The sequence below is a fragment of the Rhinoraja longicauda genome, chromosome 5 (genome assembly GCF_053455715.1).
Source record: "Rhinoraja longicauda isolate Sanriku21f chromosome 5, sRhiLon1.1, whole genome shotgun sequence".
NCBI lineage: Eukaryota > Metazoa > Chordata > Chondrichthyes > Rajiformes > Arhynchobatidae > Rhinoraja > Rhinoraja longicauda.
Genome location: NC_135957.1, coordinates 33277882 through 33297297, shown reverse-complemented (window position 1 = coordinate 33297297; position 19416 = coordinate 33277882). Strand labels below are relative to the sequence as shown.

The window sequence follows — 19416 nt, the reverse complement described above, 5'->3', positions numbered from 1 at the left end:
TCTCAGAAATTAATTGGATGAGTGATAAAAATCGTGCTGCTCATAAGATTAAATTGCCATCCCGGAAAACGGGCGCGTTTGAAGCATGGATCTAAGATTAGCATTGCATGTTCTACGATTATTCCACAGAATTCATATTAAAGCCGAAGAATTTCTCCTTCAAAATGCCCATCTCCATATTTTGGCCAATGCTTGAAAAATTCCAGTTTGTCAACTTACTAGAAACATTGCCAATAATTAGGATGCTTTCCCAGAACTTGAAAGCATCAAAGATCTGAAAGCATAGCCTGAAATATGCATACAAATCTGTATTCATTATCTTACAAAATGGTCAAGAACACTTCGTTGCATAGCACTAACACTGATTTACAATTCACACATTACAATGTCCACTAAAACTTCAGCCCGTAAACTCGTATTTCAAAACGGACAAATCGTTCTACATGAAATACAACGTTTTCGCGTTACGGGATTATTTTACTCGAGATGAGTGAAAATGTACACGACCGTGAATATTTCAGGTTACAGCTGCTAATGTAGCTTCAAGCGGGAAATACGATTTGTGTTTTTTTTAATTCAAAAGATCCCAAGATTGTTGCGAAAAAGAGAATCCGAGGGTTAAACAGTTCTATTTCACAATGCTGTTCAATGAAGGGCTTGGGGATGACGGTTGTGGGTGTTGTGTATTGGGAGGGGGTGGGGGCATACATTCACCACTGACTTATTAAGGCATAATTTCCCTCCTGTAAATCAAGTGCCCTACAATCTTTTTGATCGCGGCGTGTTCTTTACGTGTTGCACTTGAAGCGACAGAAGTATAAGTTTTCTTTTTAAATCCAGAATCCCAACGTCGTGCATCCCCACTAACACACGCCAGCCGGCTCAAGCAGATGCTGTACTTTTGTGTGTGTGTGTGTGTGTGTGCGCGAGCGTGTGGATCAGAACTTTGCATAATTAAAAGGCACAATAATTAACATAAATCTTACCACAAAACAAAATGCAGCTGTGTATTATCGTGGCTCAAATCTCCGGTCTAATTTGTGCAAGATTAGCTGTTGCTTTAAAAAAGAATAACAGCCAAACAAGCGATGGAAAGCATACAGCGAGCGCGTCGATCAGCCCCGCGCTACCAAACTATTTAAAAGCAGGAGCAGGCGGCTCTCGCACCGGGGAGTGCCTCTGGCACGCACGTGGTGCAAAGCCGACGCAGATCCCGGACTGAGGAGAACCAATAAGCCAAGACCTTGTGGTCAGAGGCGGGCGCAGCTCACTCGCCTCCACAGTCCCTGTAGCATTCGGTTACCCAGCGCAATCCCATTATAATGTTCAATGCACAAAAGCCACTGCACGTCGGCTCGCTGTTTAAAAAAAATATTTTAATTTTCTATTTCTCAATATTTAAGTGTGGGCTTGATTCTCCGAGATTTTCACCCTTTCAACGACGTTAGTACCTTTATTGCGTCTTGCAGGAATCAGCGTTAGCAGCATGTGGCAGCACGGTCCTTGTTTTATTAGTTTCAAATAGTGGTGGATCGAGATGCGCGTGTCTGAAACAGTGTTGATCATCCTGCACGGGTCGCTCGCGCCCTCTTCCTACAGCCCGGCACAATTGTTGCAGTCTCTGCCATTGTAGGAATGGGCCGATCTGAAGAAAGAACTAACTTTTATGTACACCGTATAGAGCATCTTTTATGGCCCACAGGAAGTCCTGAAGCACTTTTTCACAGTTAATTAAGTATGTTTGAGCATTCGTCATTGTTGTGAGGAAATGCAGCAGCCAATTTAACTGCAGTAATGTCCTGCAAACAGCAATAAGATAACGGGGACACAAAGATAATGTCAAGCAAATCTAGATTATTTGGGTATGGTTGTCTTCACGGAATTCCCAGTTCTTATATAAACCCTCCTACATTTGTATTTACTTGGGGAACTAAAAAGTCCGTTGGTTTAATTTAACAAAAATAAAAAACCCAAATGTCAGGAGCACAACTTGACTCCACAACTTTCTGTAACAAAAGGCAAATATTTAATTTACAGATTGAGGCTAATGTTCAACGTTGTACCAAAAATAGATCAGAAATATAACATCTGGATAATTATACCATCTAACTTCACGGATATGGTCTATATGTATATATATTTTTAACATACCCAGACACCCACCTGGCCAAATCATGCAACATATGCCAATTAAAATATCACCTTTTTGGACAAGGAGTTTATCCAAAAATGATCCATTTGATACTATAGCATCAGTGTCACCACAGCAAGAACTGTTGCTTTTTAGCTGTTTCCAATACACCCCTCTGGCATAGTTGGATCTCCACAGGGCTCACCTCTTCCTCTTGGTACCCAGAGGAATGTACCTCTAGGAACCATTGTAAATTATTGAGGAAAGTTTTTAAAAAATCAAATGCTGTGAAGTTGAAATAAAAACAGAAAATGTTGGAAATTCTCTGAAATAAGTTATAATCAATCATCTTCCTAGTCTTGTGCCACAAGCATAACCAGCCCTGGTATCATAAGAAATGGAAAATGGTTCGGTTTAGATTGATTATTGTCACGTGTACCATGATACAGTGAAAAGCTTTTGTTTGTGTGCTAACCAGATAATACTATACATGAATACAATCAAGCCAAAGACAAGTACAATAGGCACAGCAAAGAGAAGAGAGATTTAATATAGAGTGGATGAATTGTATCGGATGATAGTGGGTCATCTTTGAAGAGTTGCCATGTTCCAGTGCCTTCTTGCCATCAGGCAACTAGTTAAGTATTTAAAATTATTGCTATTTATTTTGGGAACGTTTAGTTCAACATCAAAGCATATTAGAAAACTCCATTGATTGATTTGATTGTTGATTCTTTTCAATTTGCTTTTATGTCATATATTTTCTGTATGTTTTCTGAATCAATGTGGCTGTGATGCTGCTGAATGCACCAACTTAACTGTACTTGTACCTCACTATAGCACAATAATCTTGACTTGACTTATATCTGTCTTTTTTCTGGAGTAAAAGTAAGGATTTATGTGCCTCCAATTGTTCCATGTTTCTAAGACAGATGCTGCAACAGCCAAAAGACCATCTGAAAAGTCATAGATATTTCCAGTAGTGTTTCATTTTATTACAACCACCATTGTGAATTGAAACTATAGTTGTCCTCTAGAACAATGGGTATTCTTGCCTTTAGAAGAATCCTATCCTCCTGCCTCAATGGCCAATTGCAAACAAAGTATTTTGCTGAATTACTTTCCAATACAAATATTGTTCTTTAAATCAGAGTGACACAGCAATTCAGCATGCCACAGCTATTACTTAGGTAATGAAATATGGAATCTGTTTCCAGTTAACTATTTTGCTGAACTGTTTCAGTGATGCCAAAGAAGTGAACTGATAACAAAGAAGTCACTGAGCTTTTTACAACTTCACAGTAAAATTGTTAAGCTGCTCTGAATTCCTTATTGACTCAATACTTGGTAATTCACAGAGAGCAACATAAATTCCCATTGATTTAATGATCAATTCCAACTTTAAAACAGAATTCCACCATTCAGGGTGCAAATATGACTCCATGTTTGTAGTCACCAATCACTTTGAACAGATCATTCCACTTTATTATGACCATTACCCCCTACATATTTAAATGAAACTCTGTAAATTCAAGCTGCAGGGGCACATTATTTGACTAGGCACATTACAACCTCGCAGCCATTTTGCTCTTTCATCTCTCCTGCTTTTTACTCCAAGATAGATATTTTCTTTTGTTCTTTCCTCCTTCCTGCTTTATTCCCATCATAATATTTGTTCTAGATTTAAGCTTCCCAAGTTCTGATTGAAAGTCTTCAACATAAAGCTTTCTCTCTGTTTGCAACTCCTCTTTGTTGCCTGAATTGTTGAGTGTTTTCAACATTTTCTGATATTATGTCAGGTTTCTAGCAGATATATTATTTTGCTTGACTAATCTGAAAAGTCGAAGAAGAGAGCAACAGTGCTCAATTTCGGAAACAAGATTTAAATTCTAGATTTGGCGAGCAGTTGATAATCAAATGTCATGTGTAACCAAAAGTGCTCTCTGTAAAAGTAAAATCTAATGAGAATTATGGACAAATTTGACAAGTAATTGGCAGAAAGCAGAATGGATGTGCTTGTTAATAACTAATCACTGCATATTCTGAAGACATTGATGTAGGTATTCATCACGCACCTAATTAACCAATTCCATTCACAATGTCATTCCTTCTATCATAAAGTTGAAAAATGGGCTGTTTGCCAAAGAATGCATGTGTGAATTAATTTGCAGTTCCACAGACAATGATGCAGTTACACCTGAAAACAAAAATGTTGGTCAATGACTTGAAAAAAATCATCTCCACAGGAGCCAAATGACTGCCATTTCATGAACAACGCTGTTTCTGTCACTGAGCTTACCACCATCTACTGTCAGGGCTCCCAAATTCACAAAGCTCAACTGTACCAGTTATATACATAAAGATAGACACAAAATGCTGGAGTAACTCAGCACGACAGGCAGCATCTCTGCAGAGAAGGATTGGGTGACGTTTCAGGTCGAGACCCTTCTTCAGATACTTCTTTATACATGCTTTGGCTATCAATGCTTTCAAGATTGTGGTACAGAAGTGCATAATATATGTAATGAGAATGAAGCTCTCAACTCAGAACAAAGCAGCTAGTCTCTCCTGAAAGTGTAGGCAGAATCCAGCTATTCTAAAGTAAAACTGGAAATAAAAACAGAAATTGCTGGAGTAACTGAGCAGGTCAGGCAGCATTTCTGGAGAACATGGATAGGTAACATTTTGTCATGTCTTTCCAAAACATCACCTATCCATGTTCTCCAGAGCTGACTCACCAAATTATTCAAACGTGTACTTCTTTGTAAACCAATGTCTGCAGTTCTTGGTTTCTACATTGCCACAGAATGCTGTGGAGGCAAAGTCAACGGATATTTTTAGGGCGGAGATTCATAGTTCCTTGATTGGTACGGGTGTCAGGGGTTATGGGAAGAAGGCCGGAGAATGGGGAAAATAGATGAGCCATGATTGAATGGCGGAGTACGCTTGATGGGCTGAATGGCCTAATTCTGTCCCTGGAACATGAACTTATGAAACTGGAAAGGTTACAGCAGCAAGTCATTATCCTAATTCAAATACTTTAGAGAAATGTTGTATTAATGTCAAAACAGTCAAAATGAGTCACTGAAAAATATGAGGGAAGAATAGAGTGATAGATAGCTGATCAGACAATAAAGGTGGGTTGGGGCCTGCCTGTATAGCACTAAATTATAATGTGTAGGAAAGAACTGCAGATGCTGGTTTAAATCGAATGTAGACCAAATGCTGGAGTAACTTAGCGGGACAAGCAGCATCTCTGGAGAGAAGGAATGGGCAACATTTCAAGTCAAGTCCCTTCTTCAAACTGATATCAGGGGAGTGGGCGGGACAAAGATAGAATGTAGTTGGAGACAGTAAGACTAGTGGGAAAACTGGGAAGGGGAGGGGTTGGAGGGAGAGGGAAAGCAAAGGCTATTTGAAGTTAGAGAAGTCAATGTTCATACCGCTGGGGTGTAAGCTAACCAAGCGAAATATGAGGTGCTGTTCCTCCAATTTGCGCTGGGCCTCACTCTGATAATGGAGGAAGCCCAGGACAGAAAGGTCAGATTGGGAATGGGAGGGGGAGTTGAAGTGCTGAGCAACGCGGAAATCAGGTTGGTTAAGGCAGACTGAGCGGAGGTGTTCAGCAAAACAATCGGTGAGCCTGCGCTTGGTCTCGCCGATGTACAGAAGTTGACACCTGGAACAGCAGGCAGAGTAGATGAGGTTGGAGGAGATGCAAGTGAACCTCTGCCTCACCTGGAAAGACTGTTGGGGTCCTTGGATGGAGTCAAGGGGGGAGGTAAAGGGATAGGTGTTGCTTCTCCTGCGGTTGCAGGGGAAGGTACCTGGGGAGGGTGTGGTTTGGGTGGGAAGGGACGAGTTGACCAGGGAGTTGCGGAGGGAACGGTCTCTACAGAGAGCAGAAAGGGGTGGAGATGGGAAGATGTGGTCAGTAGTGGGATCTCGTTGGATGTGGCGAAAGTGTTGGAGGATTATATGTTGTATGCAACGGTTGACGTGGTGGAAGGTGAGGACAAGGGGGATGCTGTCTTTGTTGCGAATAGGGGAGGGGGAGCAAGACCAGAGCTGCGGGATATCGAGGAGACCCTAGTGAGAGCCTCATCTATAATGGAAGAGGGGAACCCACGTTTCCTAAAGAATGAGGACATCTCCGATGATCTTGTATGGGAAAACCTCATCCTGGGGGCGGATGCGGCATAGACGGAGGAATTGGGAGTAGGGGGATAGAGTCTTTACAGGAAGCAGGGTGGGACGAAGTGTTGTCTAGATGGCTATGGGAGTCAGTAGGTTTGTTGTAGGTTTGTTGTAGATGTCGGTCAATAGTCTGTCTCCTGTGATGGAGACGGTGAGATCCAGAAATGGTAGGAGACGTTGGAGATAGTCCAAGTGAATTTGAGTGCAGGATGGAAATTAGTCATGAAGTTGATGAAGTCAGCGTGTTCTGCATGGGTACAGGAGGTAGTACTAATGCAGTCGTCAATGTAGCGGAGGTAAAGTTCGGGGATAGGGCCAGTGTACGCCTGGAACAGGGATTGTTTGACGTACGCTACAAAGAGGCAGGCATAGCTGAGGCCCATGCGAGTGCCCATAGCCATGCCTTGAATTTGATGGAAATGGGAGGAGTCAAAGGAGAAGTTGCTGAGGGTAAGGGTAAGGGCCAGCTCTGCTAGGGGGAGGAGAGCATTAGTGGACGGAAATTGGCTGGTTCTGCAGACGAGGAAGAAACTGAGGACTTTAAGACTTTCCTGGTGGGGGGGATGGAGGTGTAAAGTGATTGGGCATCCATGGTAAAGATGAGGGAGTGGGGGCCTGAAAAACGGAAATCATTGAAGCAACGAAGAGCATGTGAGGTGTCTTGGACATAGGTAGGGAGGGATTGGACCAAGGGAGATAGGATGGAGTCAAGGTATGTGGAAATTAATTCGATGGGACATGAAAAAGCAGAAACAATGGGTCTGCCGGGCCAGTTCTGTTTGTGGATTTTGGGGAGAAGATAAAATCGGGCCATGCGGGGATCGGGAACGATAAGGTTGGAGGCTTTAGGGGGCAGAGAGCCGGAAGTAATAAAATCAGAAATGGTATGCTTGATGAATTAAATCCCAAACATTCCCCCATAAATTTAGATTTCACTGTACACTATACTGTACTCCTTCCCACCCTGTCCTAACCATAGTCTACTCTCCAATCCCTAAATAGCTTCTAATCTCCATTGTGTTATAATTCCAGGCAGAATCTGCTTTCTATATTCCCTGTACTTACCACTCCGCTTTGCTTAATTACACTTACAATCGTTATTGCCTATATGGTTTGTCATTGGTGTGATAGGACCAAGGGATCAATTGGATGAATATTTGTGTTCTTATTCAGCTCCTGCTATTGGGGTTCATTTGAATTGAAGCATGCAATTGCAACATACAGAGAGTGCAATTTTGTCCAAAGCTGTGAATTAGAACCAGAAGAAAATTACACATACCCACTCATGCATTTCAGGTAATTTGAAGAAATTGAAAAGTCTGACTTGCACTGGAGTTGCATTTGTACCATTTTTTAGTTTTCATTACATAAAAGATCCAACCCAACGAGCCATTGGATTTGCTTATCATCATCACCGTGGGATTAAATTTGGCGTTATAGTTCACAAAAACTAAATCACAACATTTTTCTTAATTGTTACATTTTCTAAATGTTCTAAAATATTTATTTTGATATTACTCTCATTAACTTTATGCATGTTCCTTCTTGACAAAATAATTACATTTTTTTGCTAAGTCAAATGAACTTAACTGATACAAGAATCATACATAATTCAATTCTATAACTTGTAAGGTCATGTTCTTAATACCAAAATGAATAAGTTCTTTCTCTTTTTTGCACCCGTGTCATTTATGTTTTGTGATAAATGTGGACTTATCATAAAACATATGATTCAGGTCAACAAATTATAAAATTGAGTGCAAATGATCAGTATAAATTTTCTATGGTGTTTATCATTTCTGTAAATTAATCAAAACCTACATAATTAGCCTTAACACGTGGATAAAACGGTAAATAAGAAAATTCGGCACTGATGACATTTAAAGTATGTAAAGTTTTTTTAAATTGCAAGGACTGTTCCATTGCAATTATAAATTCTTGCAAATACGTTTGTTCCAAATATTAAAAAAGAGCAATTTAAAAAAATGTGAAAACAGAAATTAAAAATACATATTGTGATGTTTGGCTTCAAAATCTATCGTTAAAAAGATTCCGTTTCAATATGAAAATGTTGCAGAAGCAGCATTGTAAACGATATTAATAGACAGCAAATCAGCAGTCTTAGTAATATAAAGATCTCATGTCACCTGGTAAAATATAAACTCAAATTGACAATTGGCCATATCGTAATAATGCATACAGTGAAACAGAATCATTTTTTGATGTAATCAAACTATAATTAGCCTTCATTTTACCTAGAAATGTTATATTTAGTGCTTAAGCAATCTCATGGCAAGCAACCTTGTGTGGAAAATACTGTTATGATCCAGCTATTTTAAACACAACATTTATTAGCTATCTGACTAAGGACGCAACAATTCACGAGAATTTATCTTTCGGGACTTACTCATAGGTTAGGTTGTGAGCACGGCACTGATTTTGTTTCTAAATCGACCTCCTGGAGTCCGCAGCTATTTCCTCTGAGTAATAGAGATACATTAATAGAAATTTAAAAATCATAATTCAGTAACGTGGATTGTTTCTGCAGGATGTTTACCATTGTAAATTTCTAGGCGAGATCGCTTTACTTTGCGCTGTTTACTGTTGATCGACTCTAATCTCGGAATGGTTAATAACCCCGCAAAGTAAAACCCCGAAGAAAATACTATTAATAACAACTTTTGTCGCCAAAATTATTGGTCACTAAAATAACCTCTTAAATTACAAAGATGATTATAATTTCAACGTTATTTTTATTTATTCTCCAAAGATTTTTTTCACAAAATTTATGTTTAGATTTCAAACTATCAAAACAACTCAAGAGAACCATTAAGTAACAGCTTTAATGGTTCAAACATATATAATATTCCACCATCTCCTTGCAGGTATTTTTTAATCTGTATCGACAATTATCCGTAATAGATATTGGCGTAAAGACATCATGATACGAAGAAATAAAACAGGATTTTAAAAAATCGTTCAAAATGTCAAATTACTCATTTGTCCTTGGTGTGGCACTGTCACTTCATATATAACCTCACATTCAGACAAATAAAATTGGGTAAACGCAAAGTTTTGGAGAATTAATATAAGAATAACAGTAAAACGATAAATTAATTATTAATAATGCATTTCCTTTTCAAGCCCTGTGTTCAACAAACTTTCATGACTTCATAGTTTAATTGTGCCTGGATTTGTCACAGGAATGAAAGGACGGCCAGGAATGTCACTGCATGCAGCTGTCTCTGCGCTCAGCAACCGGAAGGGCCTGGTTGTTTCAAACAGCTGACCCTCTCTTTTTTTTAATGTGTCCTGATGGTGTCTACCCCACTCCTTGGTGCCTCAAGCATGAGATTTGTAAAAAATCTCTCAATACTTTCTGGTCTATTTAAAAAAAAAACCTCACTCAAGTGCTGAAGTGACTCGGCGGGCGAGGAGACAGCATTAAGTTTTCTTATTAAAAGAGATGCTGCCTCGTCTGCTGGAGTTACTCCAGCACTTTGTGGGGTTTATATATAAAAAATAAAAATAAAAATAAAAACTTTGTGGGGTTTGTTGTAATCCAGTATCTAATTTCCCTCCCTATCCATGTTTTCTGACTAGTTTCACTGATTAATGTTGCTGTTTGTATGCCTCGTTGTCACCTTCCCCTCGGTTAAAATGACCCATTCCACATTTCATTGAGCACCGTCTGCCTGCTTTGTTCTGTCGTGTTCACACTTTACCCTTCCACAAATCTCTTGTCTCCCTTTCCCCCTGACTCTCAGTCTGAAGAAGGGTCTCGACCTGAAACATCACCCATTATTTTTTCTCCAGAGATGCTGAGTTACCCCAACGATTTATGTCTATCTACACAGTTTCTTGTGTCTTCACTTTCTGGTCCATAGCTCCTTCCGTTCCCGCTGACGGTAGGCGCCTGCATCAAAGATGGTAGCTCCCAACCTTCACTGGAGTCGGTCAGTTGCCAGGCAGGCAGGCGCGAGTGCACCTTCTCTCAGTGAGCGCATTTACTGCCAGCCACCGGAGGGGAGTGAGGGGGAGTACGCAGGCGCACAGCGAGGCGAGGACCCCCCCCACCATCCAGTGGAGCGAGTGAGCAGGCGGGCAGCAGGGGGAGAGCGGCCGAGTGGACTCATTCACTCACTCACTCACTCCCAACAGGCCTCGCGTGCTGAATTCCGATGACGTTTTGGAACGTCTGTGCGGTTGTTTTTGTCATCGGCTCCGAGTAATCGCCTCGCGGCTTCCGATTCAAATCGACACGGCGGCCGTTACCCTCGGCGGTGGAAATAGGCGCGGCCTGGCATAGAGGAGGAGAGGGAGGAGGAGCGGCGGCGGCGAGGAGGAGTGGGCTACCCGCTTATCTTATGTCTACAACAAAGTCTCCCGTGTGCCTGTCTCTTCCCCAAGGCAGCTGTTGTAGGCCCAGGCTGCCGTGGCCTGCAAGGAGACGGCGGTAGTGGGACAGAGGTTGAGTGAGTAGTGTGAACCCGTGTCGTGAGTCCCATCGTAGAGAGAAAGAGAGTGAGAGAGACGCCGGATCTGGGGCACAGGACAACGGCCTCCTCCACCATGTCGTCGGTAGACAGCCTGAAGTCGCGGCTGAAAAAGCTGGAGGCAATGGTCAGAGACCCGAAGTCTCCGATTAACGCGGAGAGTTTGTTGGTGAGTCCTTTAGACGGGGAATGTTTCGGTGCTTCTCCCTGCAACTTTAATCCCCACCCACACCCTTCAAATTATCTCGGTGTGGGCCGTTTCTGCAACGGAAGGCTGCAAAGTTGGCCCTTTTATGTTGCATGGGTGAACATCAAGATGTTTGCGTGGATTCGCGCAACTTTTTGGTGTCCAGTACGGACAGACTGTCCTGGTTTGAGAGTGGAGGAGGGAGGAAGAGGATATGTTACAACGAAGACAAAGCTGGTGATTTGAATTTATGGGGGAGTTGAATACTGTGCCTTCAGATTGAATTTGTGAAAACATTGCAAAATATTGTGGTTTTGCACAAATATTTAGTTTGTTATTTTGTACTTTGAAGTGGATCAGTGAGGTTTTGTTGTATCGCAATGTTCCTTTTTTCAATGTAAGTCATGGGCTCTTTTGGCCACTGGCCACAAGTTTTGGTGGGCAGCATTAAGTTTTGATAAAATCTGCCATGGATGGCTGGTTTCATTTTATTCAATTGAATCGGAAAAATCAGAACTGCAAAATCGGAACAATACATTTCTCGTTTTTGTAGAAATCAGCCAATTGAAATAGAATATAACAGTTGCTTGAGGTCCAGATGGATTATTTACTTCCAAAGGAATGAAGCTGTATTGGATGCATTTTTTTATTTTATTATGTTCATTTTTTAAATGTTTTTTTGTAACACTGAAGATGGACACAAAATGCTGTAATAAAGTTGTGTGTCAATCTTCGGAGTAAACCAGCATCTGCAATTCCTTTCTACACTTTTTCGTAATGCTGTTCTTTGTGTCTGAGATATTTCAATTATGACCATTTGCATACAGCCACTGTTTTGACAGTACATACAATTTAGTAACATTGCTTTCTTCCCAATGTGCCTATCACCCAATTTGGAGCTTTTTATCCCATTGCATTTCAAGTGCTTAAAACCTGTTTCCCGAGTGCAGAGTTTCAGATTTCAACTTTTGGGGTGAAAACAAATTCTTCCTCAAATTCCCTCAATTGGCGTATTCTTTTCAAACATGTCCTCTGGTTGTACGCAACTTTAGTTAGAGGTAAGGTTTCATAACATTTATCCTATCTGATATGTCTTTTATATTTGCAGAATCATAAAACTTGTGAATTATTTCATTACTTTGGACCGAATCAGTGCATTAAAGGCAAGAAGTCTTTTAGAATCAGATGAATGTAATTTTATCTCCGATTTCATTTCTTCACTTCTGGACATTTTTGCCTGTACTGGGAACTTCTGGTTTCTGAAGTATAGAGCAGCACAGGAGCAGGCCCTTTGGTCCACAAAGTCTGTGCTGGACATGTTAAATTAAACAATCTCTTCTGTCTGCATGTGATCAATATCCTCCCATTCCCTGCATATTCATATGCCTATCAAAAAGCCACTTAAATGCCACTATCATATCTGTTTCCAACACAACACCAGGATTCCTTCTTAATCTTCCGGATCAGCTACCATGAAGGATCATGTCAAATGCTTCACTGAAGTGCATGTGCACAACATCAACTGCACGGCGGTCATCAATTACCTTTGTCGCCCCTTCAAAAACTCAGATTTGTAAACCATGACCTGCTCCAGACAAACCCATGTATTAAAACCTAATATAGCTTGGTTGAAGTCTTAAAAACTGGTTTGTAAAAATGATTGTAAATTATTTAAGAACCTGATGATGTTTAACACATTCCTGGCATAAATGTACTTGCAAGTATGGGGACTCTCAGTTTCTTTTGGAGATACAGCAAGGAAACAGGCCTTTGTCAGGTTATGAAGAGAAGGCAGGAGAATGGGGTTATGAGGGAGAGATAGATCAGCCGTGATTGAATGGCAGAGTAGACTTGATGGGCCGAAAGGCCTAATTCTGCTCCCATCACATATGATCTTTTGGCCCATTGAGTTCTATGCTGACCATCGATCCATTTACATAAGTTCTATATTATCCCACTTTTGCATCCACTCCATACATATTAAGGGCAATTTGCAATGGTCAACTAACCTACAAACCCGCTTGTTTTTGAGATGCAAGAGGAAACCAGAGCACTCAGCGGACAGCGTGATGTTCTGTCATGCTGTCGTGGAGAACATGCAAACTTCATGCAGATAGCACCCGGGATCAGGATTGTATGTGGGGTCTACTGTGCGAGGCAGCAGCTCTAACATCTGTGCCACTGTGTTGCAAATTAATTCCTGCAAGCTAGGAAAAAGTTGTTTTGTGAATGTCAGCAAGTAGTCCCATCACTTTTCCTTTGGGAGTATTAGCAATTTTGAAGTTGTGCATCAACAGGATAGTAAATGTTTTCAACTAAGATTTCTGGTAGATTGCAGTGGACTCTTTATTTTCATACCTACCGTGAACGAATGGGATTCCCTTTATGCTGATTTGAAATAGCTTGCATTGATGTGATGGCATGGTATTAAGTAATTAGAAAAGCTCCAATCTGAGTATTAACAGTATTTAAATATTTAACAAAGATATCTTTGTTAGATTGAAATCTATTATATTTCAAAGCGAAAACCTTATTTTAATCAGCAGCTAATTTTGAGCATTTTTTTGCAATCATTTGTTTTGGGCATCCCAGATTGTAATGGCGAAATTCAGAAAGTTATTGGGAAAAGTGCAAGTTGATATGCCTTTTAAATACATAATTACATGTCGTATTAGGAATTAAATTAATCGTAGGTCAGTTACAGTTCCATTTGAGAGAATGATTATAAGAGTTCAATCATAATTGAGTTGGAGCCAAATGTGAGAAGTGATATCTATATCTTGATCTATTTATGTGTCAGATATAAATATCTATTGGCGCATGCACGTGTCATAACGAAGATTGAAGTTAACAGTGGGGAATGGAAATGTTCTTGGTGATGGAAATTTAATTTAATACCCTATCCCTCAGACATGATCACTTCGTGCTTCACTTGCCATGGCATTTTGCAATGATGAGTTGTCCTACTTGACTTTCCTCTGTATTCTGTGAGCAGCAGGTTTGCTCGGCGTCTGTTATTTTGAAAACCCGTCAATTTTGCCATTGTTGACGTGAATATATTATTATTTCAATCAAAACAAATGTAAAATTTATTAAGTTTAGGCCATTTTGGTAAAACTTGGAATGCGGTGCACTTTTATTTAAATTAACCATCGATAACCTTCCTTCCCCTTCATAGACAGCTTACGATTAAGGAAATTATCTTTTTTCTTTACTGTGTGTCTCGGAGATGGGAAAGAAACTAAAAGAAAACTTCCTATTTGCTGGGAGAAATTGCGTTGTGCCTGCTTAATATTTACCTGGAATTGTTGCATTATCCATATTATTAGTGTTTTGGAGACTGCTTCCTTGTGTCTGTTTTTTGTCTTTTACTTGTATTAATTGCTTTGATTACATTGAAGTATAAGTCGGAAGGGTTCATTTAGTATCAATAGAATAGATTTGAAATTAATTTTGTTTATCATGCTTTTAATCACTGTTTGAAATCAGAAATTCTCTCATTGTTCACACTAAGGAAGAAATTTAAGTTTTACTAGATGGGTGCACACCCGTTGGCTGCAAATCTCTGCTGCGGGCGGTCCTGCGGGCGCGGCTGAGGGAGGGTGATAAGGGGGGTTGAGGAGGGATGGAGGGGAGGTTCAGCGGGGATGGCGTGGGGGGAGGGTTCAGGGGGGATCGAGTGGGTGAGTAGGGGGTGGGGAGAGGAGAGGGTGTTGACCAATGCAGGAGAGGTTTGGGACTGGAACCATTGGGTGGAAAGCTCTCCTTCGGGCTCAGCAACCCTACCGATCCGTGGACCCGTTGGCGGGCGGGGAGCATCTCCCGGGGCCGTGGGCGGGCGAGGGGGGACAGGGAAAAGTGGCTGACCTCGGCCCCGTTTCTCCTGCGGGCCTCTCCTGAGGACCGGGTAATCGATAGATAGATACGACATTCTATCAATTAAAGATAGATAGATACGACATTCATTCACTGTCAGCTGGTATTGGGAAATAAAATGGCGATGATTTGAAAAATTAGAAGGTTCTTTTTGTGAAAGTGCAAATAATGGAACTGTTTTTTAACTATGTTTGAAATTATGAAAGGCCGGAGCTGGGTGGTGAGAAATGGTTACTTTGGGTTGAAAGAAATCAGGGTTCTGTCTGTAACTCCAAGATTCATAAATTTAATACTTTTAAAGAAAAACTTGCAGGAGCAGTTTAACTTGGATAATGAGGTAGTGGAATTCACTTTTAGGATTAGTGGTTGGGAAAGAAATTCTGTCAATGTGCAAGGTCTATTAAGGCAACTGGATGTAGGTATTTGGAGGACAGTGGATAAAATTAAAACTGTCTGGCTGTAAGGAGGGTGCTTGCTGACAGGGACTTTTTCATTTGAATATCCTATTCCTCTCCTGTTACAGTTCTGGTACAGTCTATATTAGCCTACAATGATGTATCTTAATTTAAAAACTCTGATTTCTACAAGGATTATAATTTATATAAAAGCTAAATTTACATTTGGACTAAAGCTGCCTGCAGATGCTTTGCTTTGGCACCAAACCTTTTTTTAATCTTGAAACCAATGATGTCCCTGTGAGCAGATTGTGGAAATGCAATGATGCAGAACACAAGAACAGGGACTTGAAGAAGGTCAGCCTATGTTGAAGGGCTGTTTCAAGTTCAATCTTTATTGGAAGTCAATGAAGAAAATATTTTAGTCTGTACATTCTACCTGAACTCTCAGGACACCGGATCTCTCAATGCTGGATTTTGTCGTAATCTTCTCTTGTCATTTCAAAAACTAAATAATTTTAGGAAGTTGAATGGATGGGAATTTCGGCTATCAACAGCATTTTAACTTTTTTGGCAAGAATATCATGTTCCATGCGAACTTTATCCAGCTTTGTGGGAACAACATGGGAAAATGGTGGTTGATTTCTTGATGTTGATCGAAACATTGGATCAACCAGTAGTAGAACCCAACTATTAATCTGATGTGGTTTGCATAAAATCAACATGTATTTAAAATAATCAGTGACACACTTCATATCACACTGCAGCCATGCTTGCATTTGTCTCCAGGATTCCACACTTGGGCGATAGCCATGATGTGTCTCTGTTCTAGGTGTACTATCAGATGGTGGCGAACTAGGAACAGTCAATTCCTTAAGGATGTAAATTATGTTCTGTAAACTTACTGACCTGTACTGGAAATGCTTCTATTTGCCTACACGGTATAGACCATCAGTGGTATGAAAACTAGATATCTGTAACCTCATGCAAGCAAGTAATTTTAATCCGTACATAGGAATTGCTTGGTTTCACTTTGCACAGAATTTCATTCAAGTAACAAACGCCAAGCGCAGCCTACTGCACAAATGGAAGAATTGCCCTTTTGCGAATAAGCTGTATTTTATGTAACGAACCAACTATGTCCATTATATGCTTTTGCAATAAGTAATGATGTTAAGCATCTTCAAACCTTATGCTTCTTCAAACCTTTTTAATAGATTATTAATGGTTTAATGTTTAAGTTATAATGTTTTGCCTCTTACTTTTCCAATACCAATATGCGAGGTAAAAGGCTGTGAAAATGAAGGTTAGTATTTCAAGTACCCCTTGAACCAGCGACATTTAATATAACATATCTTAAGGCAAACTGACAGTCTTATTGACTGGAGTTTGATGGGGGGGGGGGGGGGAGAGGGGGAAGAGACAATGTGTGTGAGGTCATGCACTTTGGGAATAGGAATAAGTGTGGATTACTTTCTAAATAATAATAATATATTCCTTTATTTGTCCCACACCGGGGAAATTTACAGTGTTAGCAGCAAAGTGGATAGCAAGAGATCATTCATTATAAATAAAAGTAAAGACAAGGATAAATTGTCATCAGTTTACTGTGTATTCCTTAACTGTTACTGTTGACTCGTCTGCTGGGAGCAGTGCTGGTTGTGCAGTCTCACAGCAGCGGGAAGGAAGGACCTCCCATATCTCTCCTTCAAGCACTTGGGGTGAAGGAGTCTGTCACTGAAGGAGCTACTCAGTGCAGTGACAGTGTCCTGCATGGGGTAGGAGTCATTGTCCAGCAGCGATGTTAACTTTGCCATCATCCTCCTCTCTCCCACCGCCTGCACTGAGTCGAGGGGACAACCCAGGACAGAGCTGCCCTTCCTGACCAGCTTGTCAAGTCTCTTCCCCTCCACCGCTGAGATGCTGCTGCTCCAGAGACCACTCCATAGAAAATGGCTGATGCAACCACCGTGTTGTAGAAGGTCCTTAGGAGTGCCCCCTGCACTCCAAAGGACCTGAGTCTCCTCAGCGGGTAATGTCTGCTCTGGCCCTTTTTGTATAGCGCATTGGTGTTTTCAGTCCAGTCCAATTTATTATTGAGGTAAACACCCAGGTACTTATAAGAGTCCACCCTCCTGATGTCCATTCCCTGGATGTTCACCGGTGTTGGGGGGACCTGGCTGCGCCTGCGGAAATCTACCACCATATCCCTGGTTTTCCCCACGTTGAGGCGGTTCCGCTGGCACCAGTCCACAAACTCCTTGATCAGTTCTCTGTACTGTGATGAGGCCGACGATGGCAGGGTCGTCAGAGAACTTCTGTAGATAGGAGTTTGCAGAGCCGTGCCTGAAGTCGGCAGTGTACAGGGTGAACAAAAATGGAGGAACCCTGCGGAATCCCTGTGCTGCAGACCACCATGTCCGAGACATAGTCCTTTGTCCTCACATACTGTGAGGACAAATGGAGAGATACTGCAAATAAGTAAAGTTCAGAGGGATTTCTGTTTACTGGTACCCTGAGGATTTATTCACATGATATTCTTTCAGAGTTGTAGTGCCTCATTTGTAATTTGGATATGGTCCAGATTATCACTATTTGGTTCCCTCAATTCCTTTGTTTTTAACAATATATCCCAATAAACTACAGTGGGTTTCTGTTTAAAACCTTGAAAATGGGCTTTGCCCTAGAGGACATTAACTTGTCGACCAATCATATATTTTTCCACAGCTATTTTATGGTCACTGGTCCCAAATTGTTCTCCTACTGGCACTTCAGTCACATGCCTTGCCTTTTCCCCTAGTAGGGGGTACAGTGTTGCATGCTCGCGAATCAAGCCCTCTATTTTAACTTTGTGAAAACTTTGCTGGACACCCTTAAGAAATTGCACCCTGTCCAAATCTCTTTTGCAATATGAGGTTCCTAGTCAACATAAGGAAAGTTTAAAATGCTTACTATTTTGGCCCTATTTTTGCAGCTGTCTGCCATCTGCTTATATATTTATTCCTCTAATTCTTGCTGACTATTGGGGTGCTTATAATAGTGATCATCATCTTGTTTCTAAGGTTCGCCCATAATTGTTTTACTTTATTCTACTCCCCAAGAATATACTCTGAGTACTGCTGTGATTACATCCCTTCTCAAAAATGCAATTCCCCCTCCTCTCATCTGTACCTCTATCACGCTTGTAGCATCTGTACTCTGGAACATTGATTTATCCTGCCCCAGCCACATTTCTATAATGTCCCAGTACCAATCCTCGCCTCTGCCTTCCCTTTGGCCTTTTACCATTAACATAACCACATTTTAGTTGATCCTCCTTGCTCCCTAACATGCCCCTAACTTTCACATCTATTGAAGTTAGTCACAATAACATGTATATGAGGCTCTCTATTCCCATCTCTCACATTTATTCGCTTTGGGTCACAGCCCCTGCCCGACTTGTTTAAACCCTCCCGAGTAGGAAGAGAAAATCTCCCTGTCAGGATATTTGTGCCCCTTCAGTTTAAGTGCAGCCCTCCCACCCTTCCCTGCACCAGCTCTTTGAGCCATGCTTTTTTTTTGTATGATCTACCTGCTCCTTTTCTCACTAGTTTGTTCCACAGGTCGTAATCCTGAGATGAGACCTGTATCGTACTGGAAAGTAATGTACACGAGCTCAAGTTCCTCAGAGGAAAAAGCTGTGTAGGTTATCTTAGCATAGATATTTCCTGAACTTTTGACTTGTGTCGTCGTCGTCGTTGTATTTGGTACATTACAACATTGGGTCGGTTTGTTTCTACTTCCTATAAAAAATGAGTAAAGATCATAATATGATCTTTACTCAAGGTGATCTTAATGATTCATTCTTCATAACCCTGACCTATGCAAGATGATTCAGAAACTCAGAATTAATCTATTGATGCATTTATTTTATTTTCCTTACCAATGATTTAGTTTTGAATTTCTGTTATTTTGCAGGTTGTAGATTGGTGATGGAAGCCTTGTGTTTTAAAATGACTACGATAACCAATATAATCCCAGCCTCTAAGATCTCTGAGATATTTGCTCCTGAAATTCTGACTGCTAAGTATTCTCATCAATTCTGTTGTTATAGAATGGAGAATACATCTAATTTATGCAGTTTGTTGAAATTAT

General features: G+C 40.8%; 2 protein-coding genes across 2 annotated transcripts in view; one reads left to right on the top strand and one right to left on the bottom strand.

Moving 5' to 3' along the window:
- Positions 1-1119, bottom strand: part of greb1 (growth regulating estrogen receptor binding 1) — a 167968-nt gene extending 166849 nt beyond the window's left edge. The window contains exon 1 of the mRNA XM_078399267.1: positions 987-1119. The gene's annotated coding sequence lies outside the window, so the exon portion shown is untranslated. The remainder of the gene's footprint in view (positions 1-986) is intronic.
- Positions 1120-10268: 9149 nt separating this feature from the next.
- rock2a (rho-associated, coiled-coil containing protein kinase 2a) overlaps positions 10269-19416 on the top strand; it is a 113990-nt gene continuing 104842 nt past the window's right edge. The window contains exon 1 of the mRNA XM_078399264.1: positions 10269-10993. Within this exon, the coding sequence (XP_078255390.1) occupies positions 10901-10993 (93 nt within the window). The 5' untranslated portion in view covers positions 10269-10900. The remainder of the gene's footprint in view (positions 10994-19416) is intronic.